The sequence below is a fragment of the Anomalospiza imberbis genome, chromosome 32, assembly GCF_031753505.1.
Source record: "Anomalospiza imberbis isolate Cuckoo-Finch-1a 21T00152 chromosome 32, ASM3175350v1, whole genome shotgun sequence".
In the NCBI taxonomy this organism is placed as follows: Eukaryota; Metazoa; Chordata; class Aves; order Passeriformes; family Viduidae; genus Anomalospiza; species Anomalospiza imberbis.
The window spans coordinates 735,847-761,152 of record NC_089712.1 but is presented as its reverse complement, the minus strand read 5'-3'; the positions used below and the strand labels follow the sequence as shown (position 1 = coordinate 761,152).

The window sequence follows — 25,306 nt, the reverse complement described above, 5'->3', positions numbered from 1 at the left end:
GGGGCCGGGCACAGTCCTGGGGGTGGCAGTGCCGGGGCTGCAGCAGGGACAGCCCATGGGCACTGCTGGGGCAGCGCTGACGCCTCAGGCCAGGGCCTGGGGGCTCCAGGCTCCTTGCCCAGGCTCTCTCAAGAACACGGCCAGGCCAATGCTCAGCACAGAAAACCCCCGTGAGCAGCCCCAGGCTGACCGTGGGCAGGCTGGGGGCAAACAGCATGGCTGGTGCTCTGCAAGGACCCCGGGGGAGAGGGGAAGGAGCAGCAGAGCAGGGGCTGATCCATCCCCAGTGCGCTGGAAAGCCCAGGGCAGCGTCCCAGAGCGTCCTCATGGAGCTGCCAACAACATCCCCCCTCTGCAGCCCTGGCCTCTCCCCCAGCTCACACAGGTGCCGCATCCTTGCAGGCACAGCCACGGCAGCACTGGCTCAGGAGCCCCTGTTTGCACTGCACACAGCAGGCGGGAGCACCCCCATGCTGCTGCTGTGGGGACATGAACCTGAGGGAGCACAAATGCCAGCAGCCCCTGGGGCCAGGAAGGGCTGGGGGACGCCAGGGAAACCACTCAGCTTTGTCCTGGCCGCTGCAGTCAGCCAGAAAGTTTGGGAATGTCCGCTGGGGAGCAGGATCATCCCACAAGTGCTGCAGGAATTGCCTGCAGGCTCCTGCAGTGCCTCGTGCTGCTCCCTTGCCAGAGGCACCCCAGGCCAGGGGGGCACATCTGGGCTGCTGTGTCTGGCTGTGGGGCTGCCTGTTCTGGGCAGTGAGGAGGGGCTGCAGAGGCTCTGCAGGACTGACAGGATGGGCTTTGGGGCTGTGAGGAGAAGCTGAGGGACCTGGGCTGCTGGAGCTTCTAAAGAGGGGGCCCAGGGCTCCTCCTGCAATTGCTCCATGTGTGGTTTCAGAGAATCCCAGAATCAGCAAGGCTGGAAAAGACCTTGGAGATCATCAGGTCCAACCTGTGCCCTGACACCGCCTTGTCTCCCTGAGCCTCCTCTTCTCCAGGATCAACAACCCCAGCTCCCTCAGCCGCTCCTCACAGCACTTGTGCTCCAGACCCCTCACCAGCCTTGTTGCCCTTCTCTGGACACGCTCCAGCACCTCCAGGTCCTTCCTAAATTGGGGGACCCAGAACTGGACACAGCACTCGAGGTGCTGCCCAACCTGTGCTGAGCACAGGGGAAGAATCACTGCCCTCCTCCTGCTGGCCACACCATTCCTGATCCAGGCCAGGAGCCATTGGCCTTCTTGGTCACCTGGGACCACTGCTGGCTCATGTCCAGCCTGCTGTCCATCAGTCCCTGCAGGTCCCTTTCTGCCTGGCTGCTGTCCAGCCACTCTGTCCCCAGCCTGTAGCGCTGCAGGGGTTGTTGTGGCCAAGGTGCAGGACCTGGCACTTGGACTTGTTAAACCTCACCTTGTTGGATTTGGTTCCTGGATCCAGCCCATCCAGGGCCCTCTGTAGAGCCCTCCTGCCTTCCAGCAGATCAACACCCCCAGACAACTTGGTGTCACCACGGTTCCATGAGGCCCCAGAATGTCCCAATGGTCTCCCTGATTCCATGAGGCCTCCCAGTGTCACAATGTCCCTCTGGTGTCACAAAGTCCCTTGGATCCTTGGGCCCTGCAGTGTCACAATGGCACCGTGGTGCCCCAGGGCCCTGCAGTGTCCCAATGGATCCTTGGTTCCATGAGGTCTGGCAGTGCAGCAATGCTCTCCTTGGTTCCCGCTGTCTCCCACACCTCCCACTGTCAGGCTATAGAAGGACACCTGGCCGATGAAGGGGAGTGGGAGTGGGTACCTACTCGAGGAGGTAATAATAAAAATCCCTCCCAACCCCCTCTCCCAAGCCAGGTGCCACTTCAGATTCGGTATGATCCCCTGGATCTGGAGAGTCAGCCAGATGGTTTAGAAGAAAATTATCTGCCCAGTGAGCCTCCCAGTTATGATTCAGCTGTCAGACAGATCAGCACCTCTAACATCAAAAAGGAAAGAAGGGTAATCGTGGTGGGTGACTCCCTCCTGAGGGGAACAGAGGGCCCCATATGTCGACCAGACCCACCCCACAGAGAGGTCTGCTGCCTCCCTGGGGCCCGGGTACGGGATATCACTGACACACTGCCTGGGCTGATTCAGCCCTCTGATTATTGCCCACTGCTGATACCCCAGGCTGGCAGTGATGAGATTGAAAAGGGGAGTGTCAGGGCAATTAAAAGGGACTTTAGGGCATTGGGTCAGGTGGTTAATAGGACAGGGGCGCAGACAGTCTTTTCCTCAGTCCCTTTGGAGTCTGAGAAAAACATTGAAAGCAATAGGAGAGCTCACATTATCAACGAGTGGCTAGAGGGTTGGTGTCATTGGTAAAATTTGGTATTCTTTAATCATGGGGAAACTTTTACAGTACCTGGCCTGCTTGGACCAGATGGGCTCCATCTTTCTGTGAAAGGCAGAAGAATTTTAGCGCATGAACTGGCAGAACTTGTTGAGAGGGCTTTAAACTAGGTCTGAAGGGGAAGGGTGATGCAGCTGGTTTGTCTGGAAGCAGGCTCGTGGGTGGTAAGCCTGAGTTAGGGGTGAAATCAGCAGCCCAGCTGAGGTGCATGTACACCAATGCACACAGCATGGGTAACAAACAAGAAGAGCTGGAGGCCATGGTGCAGCAGCAGAGCTATGATGTAATTGCCACCACAGTAACAGGGTGGGACAACTCACATGGCTGGAGCACTGCACTGGATGGCTGCAAGCTCTTCAGGAGAGACAGGACAGGGAGAAGAGGTGGAGGGGTGGCCCTTTACATTAGGGAGGCTTTTGACACCATAAGTATTGAAACTTATGAAGATGGAGCTGAATGTCTATGGGTGAGAATTAAGGGAAGGCCAACAAGGCTGACATCCTACTGGGAGTCTGTTATCATCCACCCAGCCAGGAAGAAGTGGTAGACAGGTTATTTTTCAAGCAGCTCGAGAATGTTTCTGGATCATCAGCCCTTGTTCTTGTAGGTGACTTCAACCTGCTGGACATCTGCTGGGAACTCAATACAGCAGAAAAGAGGCAGTCCAGGAAATTTTTAGAGTGTATGGAGAACAACTTTACTGCATCTGGTGAGTGAGCCCACCAGGATAGGGACTATGTTAGATCTGTTGTTTGTAAATAGAGATGGGCTGGTGGGAGATGTGGTGGGTGGAGGTCACTTGGGGCACAGTGATCATGAAATTATAGAGTTCTCAATATTTTGCTGAAGTCAGAAGGAACACTAATATGACATTTACATTGGACTTTGGAGGGCAGACTTTGGCCTGCTCAGGAGACTTAATCAGAGAATTCCTTGGGAAGCAGCCCTTGAAAACAAAGGAGTTCAGGAAAAGGGGTGTGTTTCAGAGATTTGAGGGCACAGGAAGAGACTGTCCCTGTGTGCCCAAAGACGAATTGACAAGTCAAACATCTAGCCTGGATGGGCAATGAGGTTTTGAAGGAATGTAGGAATAAAAAGAGGATGCATCATCTTTGGAAGGAGGGTCAGGTCTCTCAGGAAGTATTTACGGGCCTTGTTAGGGCATGTAGGAAAGAAATTAGGGAGGCCAAAGCTCAGTTTGAACTTAAAATGGCAGCTTTTGTAAAGGATAATAAAAAATATTTTTACAAATATATCAATGGTAAAAGGAAGGGTAAGACCAACCATTGTTCTTGATTAGATGTGGAAGTGAATTTAATAGCTGAAGATGAGGAGAAGGCAGAGGTGCTTAACGCCATTTTTTGCCTCAGTTTTTAGTGAGAAGACGATTTGCCTTCAGGACAACTGTCCTCCTGGGCTGGTAGATGGTGTCAGGGAGCAGAATGGTGCACCCGTTATCCAAGAGGAGGCCATCAGAGACCTGCTGAGCTGCTTGGATGTTCATAAATCTCTGGGACCAGATGGGATCCAGCCCAGGGTGATGAGGGAGCTGGCAGATGAGCTTGCCAAGCCGCTCTCCATCATTTACCAGCAGTCCTGGCTCACTGGTGAGGTTCCAGATGACTGGAAGCTGCCCAATGTGACACCCATTCACAGCAAGGGTGGGAAGGAGGATCCTGATAATTCCAGGCCAGTCATCCTGACCTCAGTACGTGGTAAGGTCATGGAACAGTTTAGACTGAGTGTCATCACACAGCACTTCCAGGATGGCCAGGGTGTCAGACCCAGCCAGCAGGGGTTTAGGAGGACTAGGTCGTGTTTGATGAACCTGGTCTCCTTTCATGACCAGGTGACCCTCCTGGTGGATGCAGGACAGGCTGTGGATGTGTCTATTTGGACTCCAGCAAGGTCTTTGACACTGTCTCCCACAGCACACTCCTGGAAAAGCTGCAGCCCACGGCTGGGACAGGAGCACTCTGTGCTGGGTTCAGAACTGGCTGGATGGCCGGCCCAGAGAGTGGTGGTGAGCGGTGCTGCATCCAGCTGGGGACAGTCACCAGTGCTGTCCCTCAGGGCTCTGTGCTGGGCCAGCTCTGTTCAATATTTTTATTGACCACATGGATGAGGGGATTGAGCTTTTCATTAGTAAATCTGCAGATGACACTAAACTTGGAGCATGTGTCCATCTGTTGGAAGGTAGGAGGGCTCTGCAGGAACACTTGGAACAGCTGGATAGATGGATGATTCCAGTAAGATGAAGTTTAATCAGTCCTAGTGCCAAGTCCTGCATTTTGGCCACAATAACCCCCTGCACAGCTCTAGGCTGGGGGCGGTGTGGCTGGACAGTGCCCAGGCAGAAAGGGACCTGGGGGCACTGGTCGACAGCAGGCTGAACATGAGCCAGCAGTGTGCCCAGGTGGCCAAGAAGGCCAATGGCTCCTGGCCTGGATCAGGAATGGTGTGGCCAGCAGGAGCAGGGAGAACATTCTTCCCCTGTACTTGGCACTGGTGTGCTTGGCATTCTTCCCCTGTACTGGCACCATTCCTCGAGTGCTGTGTCCAGTTCTGGGCTCCCCAATTTTGGAAGGACATGGAGGGGCTGGAGCGTGTCCAGAGAAGGGCAACAAGGCTGGTGAGGGGTCTGGAACACAAGTGCTGTGAGGAACGACTGAGGGAGCTGGGGTTGTTCCGCTTGGAGAAGACTCAGGGGTGACCTTATCACTCTCCACACTCCCTGAAAGGTGGTTGCAGTCAGGTGGGGGTCGGTCTCGCTCCTCACAGCAACTGACAGGACCAGAGGACAGTGTCTTCAGCTGCACCAAGGGAAATTTAGGTTTTATATTAGGAAAAAAGTTTTTTATGGAAAGGGTGATAAAGTACTGGAATTGTCTGTCCAGGGAGGTGGTGGACTCACTATCATGGGATGTGTTTAAAAAAGACTGGATGTGGTACTCAGTGCCATGGTTTAGCTGAGGTGGTGTTAGGGCATGGGTTGGACTCGATGATCTTGAAGGTCTCTTCCAACCCAGCAATTCTGTGATTGTGTGACATCACAGACCAGGTTGTGACATCATATAGTTGGCTGTGACATCACTGGTTTATTATGTGACATCACAGAGCAGGCTGTGACATCAGAGCATGCCTGTATGACATCACAGAGCAGAGCAAGCTGTGAGGTCAAAGAGTGTGCTGTGACATTATAGGGTGGCTGTGTTCCATCGTTGAAGGTGTTGTGACATCACAGGGTGGGTCTGTGTGACCACAGAGGTGCTGTGTGACATGATAAGTGAGTTCTGCCATCACAGAGCAGGCTGTGACATCACAGGGCAGGCTGTGACATGATAGAGGAGGTTGTGATGTCACAAAGTCGGCTGTGACATTACAGGCTGGCTGTGTGACATCTCAGAATGGGCTGTGAGGTCACAGAGAAGACTCTGCCATTGTAGAAAAGGGCTCGGTGACATCACAGAGCAGCTGTGTGATGTCACAGAGAAGGCTGAGACAATACAGAGTGGGTTGTGACATCACAGAGCTGACTGTGAAATCACAGAGCAGGCTGTGACATCACAGCGAGGCTGCATAACATCACAAAGGCAGCTGTGACATCATAGAGCTGGCTGTGACATCACAGGGTGTCTGTGACATCACATGCTGGGCTGTGACATCACAGGGAAGATTTTGTGACATCACAGAGCAGACTGGGACCTCAAAGAGCAGGCTGTGACCTCACAAGACATCTCTATGAAATCACAGGTGGCCTGATACATCTCAGAGTGGGCTGTGACATGACAGGGGCTGTGTGACATCACAGGGGCTGTGTGAGGTCACTGGGGAGGTCACTCCACCCCAGCCCCCCCTCCCAGTTCCCCCAGAGAAGTCCAACGCTGCTCGTGCACTGCGGGGTCCCCTGTCCCCCCGGGTCCCCCCGGGTCCCCCCGGCACCGCAGTCTCCCCCAGAGGATGTTCCACGAGATCGACCCCAGAGCCTGACATGGGGACGGGGGCCGGGGCTGTGGGGGGTGGGACAGGGGGACAGGGTCCCCCTGGCAGCGTCCCCGTGTCCCCCAGGGCCAGAGCCTGGGCCAGGGCTCCTTCACCCTGTTACCAACGAGGGCTTGAGAGCACTGAAAAAATCCCCAGCAAGGGATCAGCAAAAACCAGATTTAATATTAAGCGACAGCACCACAAAGTTCCTTGGCAAGAGTCACTCTGCTCCTGACTGGACACTTCAGGCACACCAAGGAAACAAAGCAACAACAAAACCAAACAGAATCCAGGCAATCAAACCAGAAATGAACCAGGAACTAGGGCTTTCCTTCCTATGGAAAAGAACTGTCCTTCTCGTCCAGGTGCCCATGGCCAGAATTGGGATTTCCACCTCCAACACTGCCTGTTGTGACAGACTGGAGGAGATTGTTGGGTATAAACCTTTCATATGTGGGGAGGAAGAGGCAGGTCCAGCCTTGCCCTGCCCTGGAACCCCAGCCCTGCCCTGCCCTGGAACCCCAATCCCCCCAGAGCCTCTATCCCAGCCCAGCAGTGTCTGCCAGTCCCTGGCACAGCACAGGCAATGCTCCACAGCCACCTCTGGAGCCCCCAGCCCAGCTCCTGAGCGACCAAATGACCCCAAGTCCCACCTGGGGAAGGGCCCAGGAACACCAAGGGGTATTTAAGGCTGAGCACAAGGCAAGCACACATCTTGACCCTACCTCCTCTTGGAATTTCCATCTGAACAGTGCTGGAGTCCAGGAGTTGGTAGCTCTGTGTGTGCTTCTCTAAATCTTTTTCATCATTCTCTATTATCTGTCTCTTATTCTTTTATTTCTGTCCTCTTGAAAATTTTGAGCAACTTAAAACTCAGATGGCTTAGAGTTTGTGAAGTTGAATGGACCAATATACAGCTTTGAAAGGTGTTTTTTGTTCATTAAATGTCTTATTAAACATTTTCCCTAAGTTTCAGCTCCTTGGCTCCAACTCTCACCTGCTTTCCTTGGAGAAGGAGCTGCCGGAGACACAGAGGGATGTTCATTTCTTGCCAGCCAACAAACCCAAGGGAACGCACAGGTCCATCAAATGCAAAAGTCATTCCTCTGCTGGCTAATAAATCCACTTTGCACAGCAGACAGTCTCAGAGCAATGGAAAACACCTTCTGTGCCCAGCACAGATCCCAAGGCCCCCCAACCCCTCCCTGCCCTGATTCTGCCCAGATTTGCTCTTCGCACACACGAGTCACAGGCTGAAGTCAGGAGCTCCCTCCATGCCCAGAGGGAGGAAAAGGGGGAAAGTGGATGAAGAGCTCTCCTGTGCAGAGCCAAGGTCCAAGTGCCCCTGCAGTGGGAACCACAACTCATCAGGTTTGTGTCCTTTGGGCTCAGGGATGGTGACACTCAGAGGCACAGAAAGGTTTCTGGCCAACAAACACAAGCTGAACATTGGAACAGTTTAATAACCATCACAGCTCTTCCCTCAGCTCTCTGTGATGTCCCAGCAGCATCTGACATGTCCCCCATCCCCAAGGAACTTCTGTACAGGAACAGTTTTAGACAAAGACACAAGAAAAGCTAATTCTATGATAGATTTAAAAATAGTAAGATGTAATTAATATTTATTTGAACTTCAAAAAGATTGGGCCACTCCCTGATGTGCAAAGCGTGGAACCAGTCCATTGAGAGACATTTGAAAGACCAGAAAGCATCTGGAGGGGAAAATCTGGGTGCAACGGGAAGTACATAGATCCACCTGGTCTAGTGCAGAGATGTCCTTAGACATGGCCATTTCAACAGGAGAACTGGAAACACCTAAAGGAAGAGGGAGAGGAAAGAATAAACAGAATATTGGTGACTCAAGGAGATGGGAAGATCAGTATTTCTTCTCCTTCTGCCATCAGTACATCAGAAAATTGCTGTTTCTTAAAAGTACTGAAGTGACGCAGATAATAAAAATGTGCTTGTATAATATGAAATGTACAAGTATTAACACCTGTGCCCCTTTCCAGGCAGACATCAGCTGTGTGCCCATGACCAGGCAGTGCCACTTGTGCCCTGAGCTGCCGAGCTGGGATTGGATCTCTCAGAGAGGAGCTGAGGGAGAGCAGAGCACCTTGCAAGCTGCAGGTCCCTGCCAGCCCCGCAGGGCTCCTGTGCCATCAACATCTGCTCTGCTCCAGCCTGAAACAGGGCCCAGCATGGTGCCGGGACCATCAGAGAGCTGAGGTGTGTGCTGGAATTCAATGCCCTCCCCATGGCGCAGCAGCCCTGCATTTCCCTGCTCCAGCCTTGGTCTCCAGCACAGCCATGGAGGCTCTTTGGGCTCCTGAGTGTTCCTGCTGTGTCCATGCCCCCAAGGGCACAGAGCAGCCTCCTCTCTCGGGCACTTGCCTGTTTTCCATGCCTTGCACAGGCGCTGGCCCTGCCCCACAAGGCCTGGGCTGAGTCCTGCCCTGCACGCTCAGCCAGGCTGGGATGGACACTGATGGTTTCTGTGCCAGGCTCTCTGAGCCCAGCCCAGCTCCCTGCAAGCTCTGCCAGCTGCCCTGAGCTCTGTGCAGCACCCAGGGCCTCTCCCCAGCACAGCCCAGCCGGCTCTGGCCCCACAGCTCTGCTCAGCCCAGGCTGCTCTGGCCACTGGCCCCACGGCCTCAGCCCCTGGCCAGGGCACAGCAGCAGCTGCAGCTCAGCCAGGACTCAGCCCCAGCCATGGGGGAAGGGGCTTGGCCAAGGCCAAAGGAGGCTCCCTGGGTGCCCTGCTCCCCTCGGGCTGAGGTGCTGAGAGCTCTGCAGCCCCTGCTGCCATCCCATCTGCCCGGGCCAGCACAAGAGCCCGGCCTTGGGGCCCTCCAGAGCTGCTCCTGCTCCAGGCCCAGGGCCCATCCCAGAGCTGGGGCAGCCACAAAGCTGTGCCCATTGCTGGTCACTGCTGCTCTGATGGGGATGGATCCTCAGCCACTTGGAGGCTGCTGATGAATTTTACTTCTCCACAGGCCTCTTCTTTCTTGAGCTCTTCAGTTCAGGAATTCAGTGAGAAAAGCTCATAAACATTTGTTCAAAACACCCAAGACAAGAAAAGCCCTTGGGAATAATTGAAGTTTTCAATTCTTCTGTGATGAATTAGACAGGTTTCAGTAGTGTATTTAAAGTGAATATACTGTTTTGAAAACTTTGCAGAGAGAACTGTTTTGTCCTGTTTTCTTTTCCAGTTTTTCCTGTTTAGAGATGGATATCAGCAATGTCCAGTTGATATTGACCCCCAGCACCTCCTAATGCAGTCTGAATAGATGTGAAAATCAAGACCCTTCATGGCTGACAATCAATAACACTTTGTCCCCAACCCCTCCCCACCATTTCCCTCATCCAACCCCTGGCACTCAGAGCAGCTGAGGAATGGAGTCACACCCAGGGATGTCCCCAGGGCTCAGGATGGGGGCCAGGTCAGTGAAATCTCTTGATTGCTGATCTGGATGAGGCCATCGAGGGCACCCTCAGTTCCCAGGTGAGCCCAAGCTGGGTGGGAGTGTGGCTGTGCTGGAGGGCAGGAAGCTCTGTAGAGGGATCTGGACAGGCTGGAGCCATGGGCCCAGGACAATTGGATGAGGTTCATCAAGGCCAAGGGCCAGGTCCTGCCCTGGGCTCACGACCACCCCAAATCCCTGGCTGTGCCCTGCCCCTGATCCCCACAGCCTGTCCTGTTTCCTTCATCCCTGCATTGCCAGGGACTTTCTGGGACAAGGGAGCTCTGCTCTGGGGATGGAGGGAGGTCCAAGTGCCACCAGTGGAGTGGGAACCACAACTCATCAGGTTTGTGTCCTTTGGGGGTCGGGAACTGGTGAGACTCAGAGGCACAGAAAGTTTCTCTTCATGGCCAAAAGACCATGGTTGAACAGGACACAATTTAATAACAATCACGCTCTTCCCTGAGCTATGTGCAACGTCCCAGCAGTGTCTGATGAGTCCACGATCCACAAGTGATTTCCATACTAGAATTGATTGTAGACAGCCGTGGTTCTGTGGTAGAAATAAACACAATTAAGTTCTTGTATCAGGATGCTCGTCCTGGTGTGGGGGCAAAACAGCTCAAACAATTCCTGATTTGCAAAGCTGTCAGTGGTGGATGGAGAAGGGAGGTCAGGCTGCTTTTGGTGTTGAGGAAATGCTGAAACCAGCCTGACTCATTTCATCTCCTCCTGGCCTGGCTGATCTCCCCTCTTGCCCCTTCCACCCATTGGCTTTTATCTCCCACCAGGCCCCCGGTGAAGAGCCTGGCTCTGTGTTCTCCATCCCCTCCTCGCTGGCACTGCCAGGCTGGGATGAGGAGCCCCTCAGCCTTCCCTGCTCCTGGCTGGACAAGCCCAGCTCCCTCAGCCTCTGCTCACAGCCCAAGGGCTCCAGCCCCACCTTGGAGGCCCTTCTCTAACCCTGCTCCAGCTGCCAGACATCTTTCCTGCCCTGGGGAACCCAACCCAGGCCACAGGGACCTGGATAATCCACGTCCTTGATGTCCTGGTCACACAGCCCTGGTCCCTTTTCCCCATGTCAGGCTCAGGGGTGGATCCTGTGGAACATCCTTTGGTGGAGGCTGTGGCTCCAGGTGGACCAGGGGGATACCGGGGGACAGGGACCCCGCTGGGCATGAACAGCATTGGACTTGTTGGGAGAAACTGTGAGGGGGAGCTGGCACGGAGTGACCAACCCAGTGACCTCACACCGCCCTCCTGGGATGTCACACAGCCCCTCTGTGATGTCACAGCCTGCTCTGTGATGTCATAATCTGCTCTGTGATGTCAGACATCTGTCCTGTGATGCCAAAGCCTGCTCTGTGATGTCACAGAGATGACCTATGATGTCATAGCTTCCTGATGACCTCACATAAACCACTCTGTGATGTCATGGACCATTCCGTCATAGATCACTCATGTGATGTCATAGATCACTCTGTGACCTCGTGTTACCAGATGATAAATTGTCTCCACCAGGTGAGCTGACACCTGGAGCTTGTTCTCCAAAACCCCAGGCCTATGGAAACCACACAATGCCCATTGTGTCAGAAGGGGAACTGGAAGTTCACCAGCCTCAGTGTCCTTCCAGCTCAGCCAGGCCCATGGGAACATTGGGGTCCACGACCACCAGGGACCACCAGAGAGACCCCCAGGACAGAAGAACACATGGGAAAAGGGGAGGGAAAATATGTTAATGATTCTGGGGAAATGATTATCAGATGTGTGTTTAGTCCAGGACAATCAATGAATATGTGTGCAAAATACAGAATATGAACAGAAACTTTCCTGTACTCAGCATGCTTGGCTTTGGGAGGAGCTATCCCCCGTGCATCTGGCTGAATAAAGAATGCTGCTTCTTAATGCTGCATTGTGTGAAGGAGTTTTCTGTTTTACCAAATTTTTGGTAACACTCCACTCCCAAGGAAAGCTCTGTCTCCTGCTGCTCACAAACAGAGAAGGGCTGGTGGCAGATGTGGGGGTCATTGGCTGCCTGGAGCACAGTGACCATGAAATAATCAAGTTTTCAATGTTCAGTGAAAGAAGGAGGGGCAGCAACAAAACTTCCACACTGGAATTAGGAAGGGCAGACTTTGGCCTATTTAGGATGCTGATTTGGGAAGTACTGAATCAGGTACTGATTTTTTAATGGGAAACAGCCCTTAAAAAGAAAGGGGTCGAGGAAGGAGGGACACATTTCCAGAAAGTAATCTTAAGGGGGAAGGAGCAGCCTTTCCCAGTGTGGCCAAAGATGAGCTGGTGAGGAAAATGACTGCCCTGGCTGCCCATGGAGCTTTTGTGGAAACTCAAGGGAAAAAAGGACCAGCAACTCAGGAAGTGTTAAAGGATGTTGTTAGGCCATGCAGAAAGAGAAGCTGAGAGGTGAAATCTCAATTAGAACTTAACATGGCAGCTTCTGTAAAAAGAATAAAACATGTTCTTATAAAAGATTTATAACAAAAGGTAGGATAAGGAGAACCTCTACTCTTTACTGGATGCAGTGGAGAATATATTAACTAAAGATAAGGAAAAGGCCAAGCTACTTAACACCTTGTTTGTATCAATTTTCAATATTAGGACAGGTTGTCCTCAGGACAAGAGTTCTCCTGGGCTGGTAGATGGGCACAGGGAGCAGAACAGCCCCCCTGTAATCCAGGAGGAAGCAGCTGGGGACCTGCTGGGCCACTCAGATGCTCACAGGTGTATGGGATCAGTTGGGATCCATCCTAGGGGGATGAGGGAGCTGGTGGATGAGCTCCCCAAGCTGCTCTCCATCATTTACCATCAGTCCTGGCTCACCAGGGAGGTCCCAGAGCACTGGAGGTGCCAGTGTGAGCCCATCCCCAAGAAGGGCTGGAAGGAGGATCTGGGGAACTCCAGGCCTGTCAGCCTGACCTCAGTGCCCGGCAAGGTTCTGGAACAGATCACCCTGAGTGCCATCACAGGGCACCCACAGAATGGCCCAGGGATCAGAGCCAGACAGTGTGGATTTAGGGGGGCCAGGTCCCGCCTGACCAACCTGATCTTCTTTTATAACCAGGTGACCCAGCTATGGATGTGGGAAAGGCTGTGGATGTGTCCATCTGGACTTCAGCAAAGCCTTTGACACTGTCTCTGACAGCATTTCCTGGAAAAGCTGCACCCACGGCTTGGGCAGGCTCCCTCCTCGCTGGGAGATTGAAGAGCTGGCTGGAGGCTGGGCCCAGAGAGTGGTGGGGATGGTGCTGCATCCAGCTGGTGTCCAGTCCCTGGTGCTGTCCCCCAGGGATCTGTGTTGGGCCCAGTCCTGTTTAACATCTTCACTGATGATCTGGGTGAGGGGATTGAGCCCACCATCACCAAATGTGCAGATGACACCAAGCTGGTGTGAGTGTGGATCTGCCGGAGGGCAGGACAAGAAGACACAGCCTTGAGCTGCACCAGGGGAGGTTTAGGCTGGACAACAGGAGGAAGCTCTTCACAGAAAGGGTGAGTGGGCATTGGAATGGGCAGGCCAGGGGGGAGGTGGCAGAGTCACTGTCCCTCTCCAGTGGCACTTAGTGGCATGGTCTGGGTGACAAGGCAGTTTTAGGGCATTGGTTGGACTTGATGATCCCAAAGGTCTTTTCCAGCCTATTTGATTCTGTCATTCTGTGATGACTGGGACACTCTGGGGCCATTGTGACACTGCAGGGCCTCGTGGAACTAAGAGGACCATGGTGACACTCTGCAGCCCCCTAGAACCAGGGCTCCATTGTGGTGCTCTGGGGCCAAATGGAACCAGGGAGTCCCCCGTGGCCCTGGGTCCTCGTGGAACCACAGAGGCCATTGTGACACTGCGGGGCCTCCTGGAACCGAGGGGTTTCACCATTTTGACACTGCAAAACCAAGGAGAGCATTGGGAGAGTCCAGGGCCCAGTGGAACCAAGGGGCCGTTCTGACACTGCAGGGCCTCATGGAACCAAGGGGACATTGTGACACTGCAGGACCTTGTGGAACCAAGGGGCCACGGTGACACTCTGGGGCCTCAAGGAATCTGGAACGCTGTTGTGACACTGTGTGGCCTCGTGGAAACAAGGAGTCCATTGTGACACTGAGGGGACTTGTGGAACCACAGAGAGCATTGTGACAGTGTGGGACCTCAGGTAACCATGGGGCCACTATGACACTCTGGGGCCCCATGGAACCAAGGGGCCACTGTGAAACTGCGGCACCAACGAGAACATTGTGACACTGTGAAGCCCCATGGAACCAAGGAGTCCTTTGTCACATTTTGGGGCCCCGTGGAACCAAGGAGACCAGTGTGACAGTGCAGGGCCTGGTGTAACCAAAGGGACATTGTGACACTGAGGGGACCCGTGCAACCAAGGACATCTTTGCAGATGACTCCATGCTGGATGTGAGTGTTGCTCTGCTGGTGGGTAGGAGGGCTCTGCAGAGGGACCTGGAAGGCTGGATCCAGGGGCCAGATCCAACAAGGTGAGGTTTGGCAAGTCCAAGTGCTGGGTCCTGCACTTTGGCCACAACAACCCCTGCAGCACTACAGGCTGAGAACAGCAGCCAGGCAGAAAGGGACCTGCAGAGAATGCTGTGGCCAGCAGGACCAGAGCTGCTGTGCCAGCACTGATCTGCCCCCAGCTCTGCACACAGACATTGCTGCTGCAGCTCCAGAGAAGGCAACAAAAGGGCATCTCTGCAGAAAACTCTGCTGGGAGATCCTTGACTTCCTTTAAAGCCACCGAGAGTGCAGCCCCTCATTGACACAGTCTGTGGCCACAGGGAAGGTGGAGTGAAACAAAATGAGAAATGGCACAAACAATGGCATTTCCTTGTGGACAACATTAAAATGTAAAACAAAGAAAAAGAACCTCCAAAAGGAAACCAAAAGGAAGTACCAAAGATTACTTTTATTGCAAGTCATTTGGCCAGGAGTTTAATGTCCCTGAAAGCATCCAGTCATCAGTGTCCACACTGCAGCCTTGAGCTCCTGGTTCCTCAGGCTGTAGATGAGGGGGTTCAGGGCTGGAGGCACCACCGAGTACAGAACTGACAGGGCCAGATCCAGGGATGGGGAGGAGATGGAGGGGGGCTTCAGGTAGTGAAATATACCAGTGCTGATGAACAGGGAGACGACAGCCAGGTGAGGGAGGCAGGTGGAAAAGGCTTTGTGCCGTCCCTGCTCAGAGGGGATCCTCAGCACAGCCCTGAAGATCTGAACATAGGAGAAAACCATGAACACAAAGCAGCCGAAGAACAAACAGGCACTAACAGCAATGAGCCCAAGTTCCCTGAGATAGGATTTGGAGCAGGCGAGCCTGAGGATCTGGGGGATTTCACAGAAGAACTGGCCCAGGGCATTGCCATGGCACAGGGGCAGGGAAAATGTATTGGCTGTGTGCAGCAGTGAATAGAGAAAGGCACTGGCCCAGGCAGCTGCTGCCATGTGGGCACAAGCTCTGCTGCCCAGGAGGGTCCCATAGTGCAGGGGTTTGCAGATGGACACGTAGCAGTCGTAGCACATGATGGTCAGGAGGGAAAGCTCTGCTCCCATGAAGAAGATAAGCAGAAAAACTTGAGCAGCACATCCTGTGTAGGAGATGGTGGTGGTGTCCCAGAGGGAATTGTGCATGGCTTTGGGGACAGTGGTGCAGATGGAGCCCAGGTCGCTGAGGGCCAGGTTGAACAGGAAGAAGAACATGGGCGTGTGCAGGTGGTGGCCGCAGGCTACGGCGCTGATGATGAGGCCGTTGCCCAGGAGGGCAGCCAGGGAGATGCCCAGGAAGAGGCAGAAGTGCAGGAGCTGCAGCTGCCGCATGTCTGCCAGTGCCAGCAGGAGGAAGTGGCTGATGGAGCTGCTGTTGGACATTGGCTGTGGCTGACCATGGGGACCTGTTCATGGAGAAAGGACAGTGAAGAGTTAGAGGAGATATCTGTAACCAAAATCAAAGCCATTTCCCATACACCCTCCTCTGTGCCACAGACAGACACCATTTTGTGTTCAAGAGTTCTGAGGTTTTCTTTTTAAGAACCCCCATATCACTGCTGGTGTTCTTGGATATTAGAAACCCTCAGAATTTCTGCTGCCCCCAGGAAGAACAGAGCAAGATCTGTGATGAGAGGAGAGTGAGGGGATATGATCTGTCATTCTGACCTGTACAGAGTTTCTCTGGGCTTTAACCTCTCTCAGGTTGAGGGTGATCACCTTCCCACGCTTCCCCTAAAATGTCACCAAGCACTGCTGACAGCAGATGGATCCACCCCAGCCCATCTCCACATTTCTAGCCAAGGACTGACGTTGCTCATTTCACCAACCCAACAGCATTTTCAGTGTCAGAACACCTCTGCCTTGCCCCATCAATCTTATAACTCATAGCCGATCTAGGACAGGTTTGCACCCTGGAACTGAGCCCCCAGCTTGGACTGAAATCTCAGGGAGACTTCCAAGTGTCCTTCTGATGGCATTGGATGAAGGGAGATGCAGCTCCTTCCCTGGCTGCACTGACAGCATTGCCCAGAGCTGGGCACTGGGGACAGCTGTGTCACCCTGAGCCAGCTGTGCCCCCTCCCAGAGCCCCCAGTGCCGGGCAGCTGCTCCCAGCCCTGTGCTCTGCAGAGGGAACTGGGCCCGGGGCTGCAGAGCTGCCCCACGGCTCTGCTGCAGCTCTGCCTGCACAGGAGGGGCTGCACGCCTTGGAGCCCCGGCCCTGAGGGTAGAGGCTTGGCTGGGGGGACAGGAGGGAGGGGGCTTGTTCAGAGGGAGGGGCTGCACTGGAGGGGATCCTCTGGACATCTCTAAACTCTCCCTGCCACAGCATTTCTGGGTTTGGTTTTCTCTCCTTCCCTGATCTTCTCTCTGCTTCCTGGGGATTTTCCTCCTGCAGGTGTTTCCCTGTGCCTGAGCTCTCCCTGCCAGCACTCACAGACCCCAAATCTCTGTGCACTCTCCTTGGCCTGATAGAACCCTGCCTGTTTGCAGGGCATTGGCTGGGGGCAGGTTCTGTTTGCAGCTTGGAGAAAGGACAGCTCAGACTGATCCTGATGGCTCCAGCAGAGGTGATGCTGGTGCTGTCCATGGGCAGAGTGGCTGAAAGCACATTAGGGATCTTCTGTGAACCTATTGATCACTAAAAGTAATAGTTTGGATGTCTCAGGTGCTTGTCAAAATTCATAATCAACCGTTAATATCCATTCCTCCCTCCCTGCCATTCTCCAGCAGTACGAAACTGAATATAAATTCTTAGGAAATTTCCTCATTTTTATCAAAATCCTTGTCTTGGAAATATTCTATGACTGATCAGAACCCCTCAGCATGTCAAGGCTTCATGAGCATTTCACCTGACCTGCACCAGAAATACTCAGATTTGTACTCACAGGGTCTATGGGCACTGGGGTGTTCCAGCTGTAGGAGATCACTCCAGGAGCTGCAGCTGCATTGTCCTGCAGCCAGAGGTTCCTGTGCCAAGGGCTGCCAGGGATTCTGCCCCAGGCACTTCTCAGCACCTTCCCAGCCCTGACTGATTGAAGCTCTCTGTGCCTCTGTTCTGTGCCCGGGCTGGCTGCAGGCAGTGCCCCAGCCCTGCTGGGCTGGCAGAAGAGCTGCTCATCCAGAGAAATGTGCTTTTGAAGCTCTCCTTGGTTACCAGGATCACCCTCTGTGCCAGGAGCCCGGCCCAGCTCAGCAGCACAGACACAGCACAAGGACTTTAATGACCCTCTGGGGCTTTGTGCTCAGGCCCTGAACATCAGGCCCTGAGAGGGAGCTGCAGAAACCTCTCCAGAGCTCCAAGTCAGAATCCAACTGCAAAGTTTCTTTGACTTTTAATGGGTCCCACTGAGGGACACGACTGAGAAAGTGTCCCCAGGCCCCAGGCAGAGCAGAGAACTGGAGGCACTGATGACAGGTGGGGACAAAGAGAAGCCAAGTCTTGGTGCCCTGGGGCACAGCAGGGTCTGTGCCACCAAGGGCTGTCAGGAGACACCTTGTCCTGAGGCACTGGGGCCTCCTGGCACAGCCCCAGCCAGGCTGGGCACTGTCAGCCCCTTGTCCTGCCCTCAGCATCCCCCCCTAGCCCACATCCCAGTGGCCTCAAGGATCTGCTGGAAGGAGTCCCTGGGGAGCCTTGCTCAGGAATGCCCCTGGGGGCTCCTTCATGCTCCCAGGGACTGCAGGTTTTTCAAAGCACTTTTGCTTTTGCCTTGGAGTCTCTGAGAGCTTTGTGCAATCATGGCCTCCAATTATCTGCTGTAATTAGTCCCTGGAGAGGCTTTGTCAGGAACAACACTCAGTGGGGCTCATTACTGCTTCAGGGTACTTCAGTTCTTTTAAGGTACTTGGTGTTTCCCTTTTTATACAGATTCTGTGAGAAAGATTGTGCAGTCACAGCCTGAAATTATCTGCTTTAATTAGCCCCCTGAGAGCTTTGTACTGACACTCAGTGGGGCTCGTTGGTGCTTTGAGATACACAAGGAGTTTACGATACTTTGGATTGTCCTTTTCACTCTGAGTCTCTGAGAGGTTTTTGTGCAATCCTGTCCTCCAATTCTCTCCTCCAAGAAGTCCATGAGGAGCCTGTGTTGGGGATGGACCTCAGTGGCACCCATTAATGGCTCGAGAAACTTTGGGTTTTTTCTCTCACTTTGACTCCTGGACAGGTTTGTGCAATCTCCTCTCAGGCCCTGAGGTTTCAGGGCTCAGCTCCAAATGCACCACGGGGCTCATTAGGATGAAGCAAGTCCTGAGAAGCGATGGCTGTGCTTTGATTTCTCTCTGCTCTAGTGCAGTTCATCTGGAAGTTTTCCTTTTACAGTTATGGAGAAATATTTCTAAGAGCTTCTAAGAAATATGTATTCCTATTTTAAAGAGGGTCTTTTATTGCTGTTCTCTTCTGAGAAGAGCTGATTGCTGCATTCTATGATTGATATTGATGTAGGGCCGCTCCTAAGTTTTACCTTGAGGTCTGACCCAGTGTGGACAACCTTGCCCCACATTCCTCAACCCCATGTGAGAAACAATTTTCACTTTCAAAAATGTATATGGTTTTAAGACCTTATCAAAATACAACAGAAGAGTTAATAAAGCAATGAATACAGCGCCAGGAGCAAAGGATTCAGTCACCATGTGCTCATCTACAAAATGGATGTTCTGTCTTTTATACCTCCAGCCCCTCCCAAAGTCTTGTCAATCCACTCCTCCTTCGCTGTCCAGTGGTGGAGATCACTTTCTTACAGCTTGATTGGAGCTCAGGCACTGCCATAGCAACAAGCCGACCCTCCCAAATGCCCTGACTACTGAGGGCATCCCGTGATAACAATGCAAGGGGGAAGGGAAAGAGAACTATACATCTACACAACTTCACTTAACATATACTTAATATTCACCCCTTAACTGTGAGAGTCAACCATAGGATTACTCATCTATAACAAACCCCCATTTTCTTTTTCTATAAATCATTTTGCTTGAACATTTAATTAAAAATTTTCTCTCTCTTGAAAGAGTCATACTAGCATCTGTTGATGTGGGCAAGGACAGCGGGAACAGGAGAAAAATCTCAGGTTTTCCTTAGACACACTTATTTGGAATGGACAAAAGGGCCTAACAGAGGTCCAGGATGGCTTTGACTCCCATCTATCATGCCTCTGTGGTTGCTACCTATAGTCATTGTAATTTAGGGGTCCAGAGGCCAGCTCGGTCTCGCCCTCCAGTCCCTGTTGTATTCAAAGACAGTTGGGGAATGACAGTGGTCCGATATGGCCTTTTGTCCCTACATTACCATGCCTACAGGGTTGCTACCCACAGCAGGGCTATGCCATCTTCTTGGAAGTGAACAAAGGGGTCTTGCCCTCCTTCCTTTGTCTTATTTTCTTAAAGAAGCTGTCCCATTACCTTTTACAGTCCCTTGTGTACTTCCCCTCAACAGGTGCTGGTAATTCTCACCCATTAAAACAGGAAGACAGTTCTCAAACTGGTTGGTGGAAGCTTGACTTTGGGCGTCTTGCTGTTTTTCTGGTTGTCTTTCAGTCTCTGCCTGAGATCCAATCTCATTTCACCTGGTCTGGATGTTATATGTAGTGCATTTTTTGTGTTTTTCCTGCTGGGCCTTTAACTCTGTTGGCATGAGTCCATCTGTTGGCATGAGTCCATCCCCACTCTGCAGTTCACACGGCCGATTTGGTGGTGAGCAGTTCCTGAACGGGACCTTCCCATTGAGGAGTTAAAGGCTGATCTCTCCATGACTTGATCATCACCCAATCCCCAGGAATAATGCTATGGACTCTGAAATCCAGGGTGGCTGTTTGAGGAATTGCCCCTTTATGTCTTAGCCCTTCTAAGGTTTCTGCTATAGACATAACATACTTCTTGGTATTGGCTTCCCCTTCCTCATAGGTGGCAACCCTCTGGGGTGAGGTCAAAAAGGGTAACCCAAACGTCATTTCATAGGGTGAGACCCCCAGATCTGACTGGGGTTGAGTTCTAAGTCTTAATAAGGACAAAGGGAGACATTTCATCCATGACATTTGGGTTTCAATCATCAGCTTATCTAGATCCCTTTTAAGAGTTTGATTCATCCTCTCAATGTGACTAGAACTCTGTGGATGCCATGGAGTGTGTAATTCCCATTTACTCCCAGGGTTTGCACAACTTTTTGCAATATTTTAGAGGTGAAATGAGCTCCTTGGTGTCACGATCCGCTTGTGCGGGGTGTCGTGATGGTTCTTTTCACTGATCCCAAAAGTGCAAAAAGGCAAACAACAAGGGACTATCAGTTAATCACAACAAATGCACCTTTATTAGGGGCCAAAGCAGTAAATGCGATAGTGGGGATCAGAAAGGAGATAAAAGGATAAAGAGAGAGAGAGAAAACAGGGGGATGGGAATAGCTACCAACACAGGCGAGATCCTCACCGGTCCGGACGATGGGGATCCGTCTGGTCGTGTCTGGGAAGTCTTCAAAATTCTGGTCAACTCAGGGGTCCAGTTATACTCCATGGAGGAAAAAAGGGGGGAACATGCAGGACAATTCGAGTCTATTGTAATTGCTGCGGGGGAACAAGTGACTCCACTGAAACCACCGAAGCAGGACAAACACAATGAAGAATAAGTCCATTGGAATTACTGAAGAAGAACAGGTCGTGTCATTAGTGGTTTCCCCACTCCCTGTGGTAGGGGTGTCAGTCTCAGACCTTAGGAGGAGGGTTTTCCATCTCTGTCCATCTGTCACAGTGGTAATGGGGCAGATGAGAGGTCTTCAGTGAGAGACCACTAGGGTCACCCCAAAGTTCATTCAGCTTCAAAAGGAGAGGGGGCAAATATGCAGTAGGCTGTTCCTTGCTGGGTTCATGCCAGGTCCTTGCTGATTCCTTGCCAAGTCCGTGCCAATTCCTTGCCAGGCCTTGTTCGGAACAGCTAACGTAACGGTGCAGCAACTGCACCTGCACTGCCGCTCTCTCCAAGCTGGTACTGTAGTGGAGGAAGGGCGCTTCTCCTCGTGGCAATCGGTAGGCAAAAGTGGGGGCTTCAGAGGGCCTTACACTTGGCCTGAATCAATCCTGTTCAACATCCCCTATCGGGGAATGATTGATTCTAGAAGTGTTTTACTCACAACATTGGCATTGGCTTTAACCGTGGGTACCGCCTCTACCCAATGAGTCAGGTTACCTACTATCACTAGCAAAAACTTCCACCGTTGTACCTGGGGAAGCTCGGTAAAGTCTACTTGGATGTTTTGAAAGGGCTGTAAGGCTAGTTCTCGCCCTCCCCTGGTGTTTTCCTCATGATCTTCTCATTTACTTGTTGGCATATCACACACCTTTCAATTACCTGGTTAGCTATCCCAAAAATTCCTATGCAGCCCCAGTCCCTTAGAAATTGATCACTTAGTGCTTGTGTACCCCAATGTGTTGTCCCATGTATGCCTTCGAGCATTTTCCTGGCAAGGGGTTTATTCAACATTTGCCTCCCATCTGCTGATCTCCACTTCCCTTTGTTATCTTTCTTGGCTCCTGTTTTGAGGAATTCTTTCTCTTCTGTCTCACTGAATATGGGGACTTCTTCCATTTCTCTCATGGGGGTTAATGCTATCATTAGTTTTTCTGTCCCTGATTCGACTGCATTCTTAGCATCTAAATCTGCTAAATGGTTCCCTCGTGCTTCTTGAGTCACTCCTTTCTTATGTCCTTTAACATATACTGCTGCCACTTCTTCTGGTAATTGTAAGGTTTCTAACACTTCTAAAAGAAGTTTTTAGTTCCTTTCCCCTTGAATTTAATAGCCCACTCTCTTCCCAAATTTTTCCAAAGGTGTGCACTACTCCAAAAGCATATTTTGAATCTGTATATATTGTTTCTCTTTTCTGTGTGAATATTTCCAGAGCTCACTTTAGGGCATACAACTCACATGCTTGGGCTGACCAGTTGGAAGGTAACTTTCCTTTTTCTAGGGTCACTAACTCTTCATCTGCTATAGCCTACCCCAATACCCTGTGCCCTGAAAATCCATTGATGTACAATCGTTTTCCACCTTGGAGTGGTTGATCTGTTAGGTCCTCTCTTACTTTAGTTGGATAGTTCATAACTTCTAGGCAATTATATATTAATTCCTCACCTGGTTTTCCATCTAAAACTGGGCAGGGCTGAGTTGGTTACTCACGACTAGCTCTAAAGCATTATCTATTAAGATGGCTTCATATTTTAGTACTTGGGAATCTGTGAGCCATTTCTCAGCCTTTTGGCTCAGGATACTCCTTACTGAATGAGTGGTAATTATTTTCAATTTCTCCCAAAGGTTAATTTTTTGCTTTCTTCTACGAGTGGGGCACTCACTGCCACCGCCTGAATGCAGGTTGGCCACCCCCAGCTGACAGGGTCTTTCAGTTTTGATAAATAGGCCACTGGTTTCCTGGATCCTCCCCGGTCCTGGGCTAACCCTCCATGTGCTGCCCCTTTTTCTATATCCACAAACAGATAGAAGGGTTTGTCTAAGGCAGGAAGACTCAGTGCTGCTGCACTGACTAATTTTTGCTTTAAAACTTCAAAATTTGCTTGTCCTCTTCTTCCCACCTAATCTCTTCTTCTGCTAATTTTTCAAACAAGAACCTTATGGCCTGCATGTATCCTTCAATCCATAGCCTACAGTATCCCAACAGGCCTAAAAACCTTCTGACTTCTCTCTTAGTTTTTGCCCGTGGGAGTGAGGCTATCCCTGCAATTCTCTCAGGGTTCAGCTGCCGGCTCCCTTGACAAATCACATGTCCCAGGCATTTTACTTCCCTCCCTACAAACTGGAGTTTCCCTTTTGATACTCAAAGTCCTTGGTCCCCCAGAAAATTTAATAATGCTATGGTGGATTCTCAAACTTCATTTTCTTCCCATCCTGAGAGAAGCAAATCATCTCCATACTGGATGAGCTTTATCTCAAGTTTGATGGAGAAGAGTTTTAGTACTTCTCCCAGGCCTTGACCAAATAGGTTTGGGGATTTGGAAAACCCTTGTGGTAACCTGGTCCACCGAAGCTGTTGCTTTCTCCCTGAACTGGGGTCCTCCCATTCAAAGGCAAATATATCCCTGCTTTCTTCTGCCAGTGGACATGCCCAAAAAGCATCTTTTAGGTCTATCACACTAAACCACTGGTGTGGTGTCCTCCCATTCAAAGGCAAATATATCCCTACTTTCTTCTGCCAGTGGACATGCCCAAAAAGCATCTTTTAGGTCTATCACACTAAACCACTGGTGTGCTGGGGTGATATTGCTCAGTAGTGTACAGGGCTTAGGCACTACTGGGTACCGATTCACTGTTCTTTTGTTTGCTTCTCTTAAATCTTGGACAAGCCTGTAAGTCCCATCTGACTTCTTTACTGGTAATATGGGTGTATTATGGAGGACATACATGGCTCTAATGTCCCCTCTTCAAGTAGGTCCTGGATTCCTGGCTGCAGTCCTCGTCTCCCTTCCAGTGAGAGTGGGTATTGTCATACCTGAACTGGATGGTTCTCATCAACTATTTTTATTACTATAGGTTTCATGTTCAATTTACCTCGATTTTTCGGTTTTGCCCACACCATCTCATGAATTTTGTCCTCATTCTCTTCCGTTAATTTTAATAGCTTAACCACCATTTTTCCTTCCCCTGGGAGTACTCCAATGTCTAACTGCACCTGTAAATCCCGCCCTAAAAGTTTGCACCCTGCTTGTGGAACTAATAGGACATCCCCTGTTGAGGATTTTTTGCAGGACAATGGACACATTCAGCAGATGCACAATCCAGCCTTCTGGTAACAAAGTAGCCAGTTCAAGAAACGGGGTCAGTGAATCCTTGACGACAGGAAAAGAAGAAGAAGTCAGAGGAGTCGGCAAAGTTGTCAGCAAAATAAAAAAGAGAACTCAGGGTGGGCCAGACAACCAAAGCAAGACGCATGAAGAATCGGGTGATCCAATCGGCATTTAATTTTAGACACATAAACAGCTAGGATTAACCAATCATGTATTAGCTAGAGACTCGTGCACAGCAGAACGTATAAATACAGGCCTCTGTACAATGAAATTGGTTTCACTTGATCATAATGATCATGGCGAGATGTCCCATTTGTGATTCTCTGCACCTCAATTCCTATCTCAGACCCCAGGTCTAATGATGCATGGCGATGCATAGCATCCCTTAGACACTCTAGAAACTCAGATGGAGTCTTGGAAGGCCCCTGCTTAACAGAATACAGGACAGACCAATTTTTGGTCTTTGGGATAGCTCTCTCCACTCCCAGTGCTATCCAATCTTGATAATCTGCTAATTTTTGTAACTCTGCCAATATATTTGGATCCCATTTAGGGTCCCTTGGGAGAGGGAAAAATTCTTACATCCAATCACCAGCTTTTACAGTTATCCTCTGCCAAAGCCCCTGCTGTTCTCAGCATCCGTTGCTTTTCTGTTTCAGTGAAAGTATCCAGTAATAACTGGGTGTCTCTCCAATCTGGGTTGTGTTGTTTGATAACATATTGTAAATGCTTCGCAATAAGTATCAGGTTGCTGTGGTAATTTTAGCAATCCTTTCCCATGCCTCTAGATCAGGGGTGGAGAATGGTACTTTAACCATCAGTCTCCCTCCTTCCGGTCCCACTGCCTCTCGCAGAGTGGCCTGTAACACTGCTTGTCTCCTGGTTCTGGACTAAACCGGACTTCCAGGAGGGGAGTGGGTTTGAGCGGATGTCCCTTCCAAGCCTACATCCTATTTTTTTGGAAAGTCCACCTCATCCTCATCCTCATCCTCCCGTCTCCTAGGAGGCACTTTCAGCAAATCTATTGTATCTTTTTCTTGAGCTGCAGCACGGTAGACCTTATCTGATTTGGTACATGGCTGTCCTATGCTGCATGCTGAGCAACATTGCTTAATTTGCCCTCTATTTCCTTTGTTTTCCTTCTCAAGGGCTAACACCAGTGGGTCTGAGGGAGCGCTGAGCC

The 25,306-nt window shown here is 51.3% G+C and overlaps 2 protein-coding genes across 2 annotated transcripts in view; both read right to left on the bottom strand.

Annotated features, from left to right (window-relative positions):
- Window positions 1-25,306, bottom strand: part of LOC137463911 (zinc finger protein 271-like) — a 309,559-nt gene that overhangs the window by 130,286 nt on the left and 153,967 nt on the right. The gene's annotated exons all lie outside the window — the stretch shown is intronic.
- LOC137463947 (olfactory receptor 14A16-like) lies at window positions 14,792-15,876 on the bottom strand. The gene has a single exon (XM_068175294.1). It carries the CDS (start codon window positions 15,722-15,724, stop codon window positions 14,792-14,794), a length of 933 nt encoding a protein of 310 aa, XP_068031395.1. The 5' UTR covers window positions 15,725-15,876.

Coding starts and splice junctions, on each gene's coding strand:
- LOC137463947 (XM_068175294.1), bottom strand. CDS start 15,724: ATGTCCAACAGCAGCTCCATCAGCCACTTCCTCCTGCTGGCACTGGCA.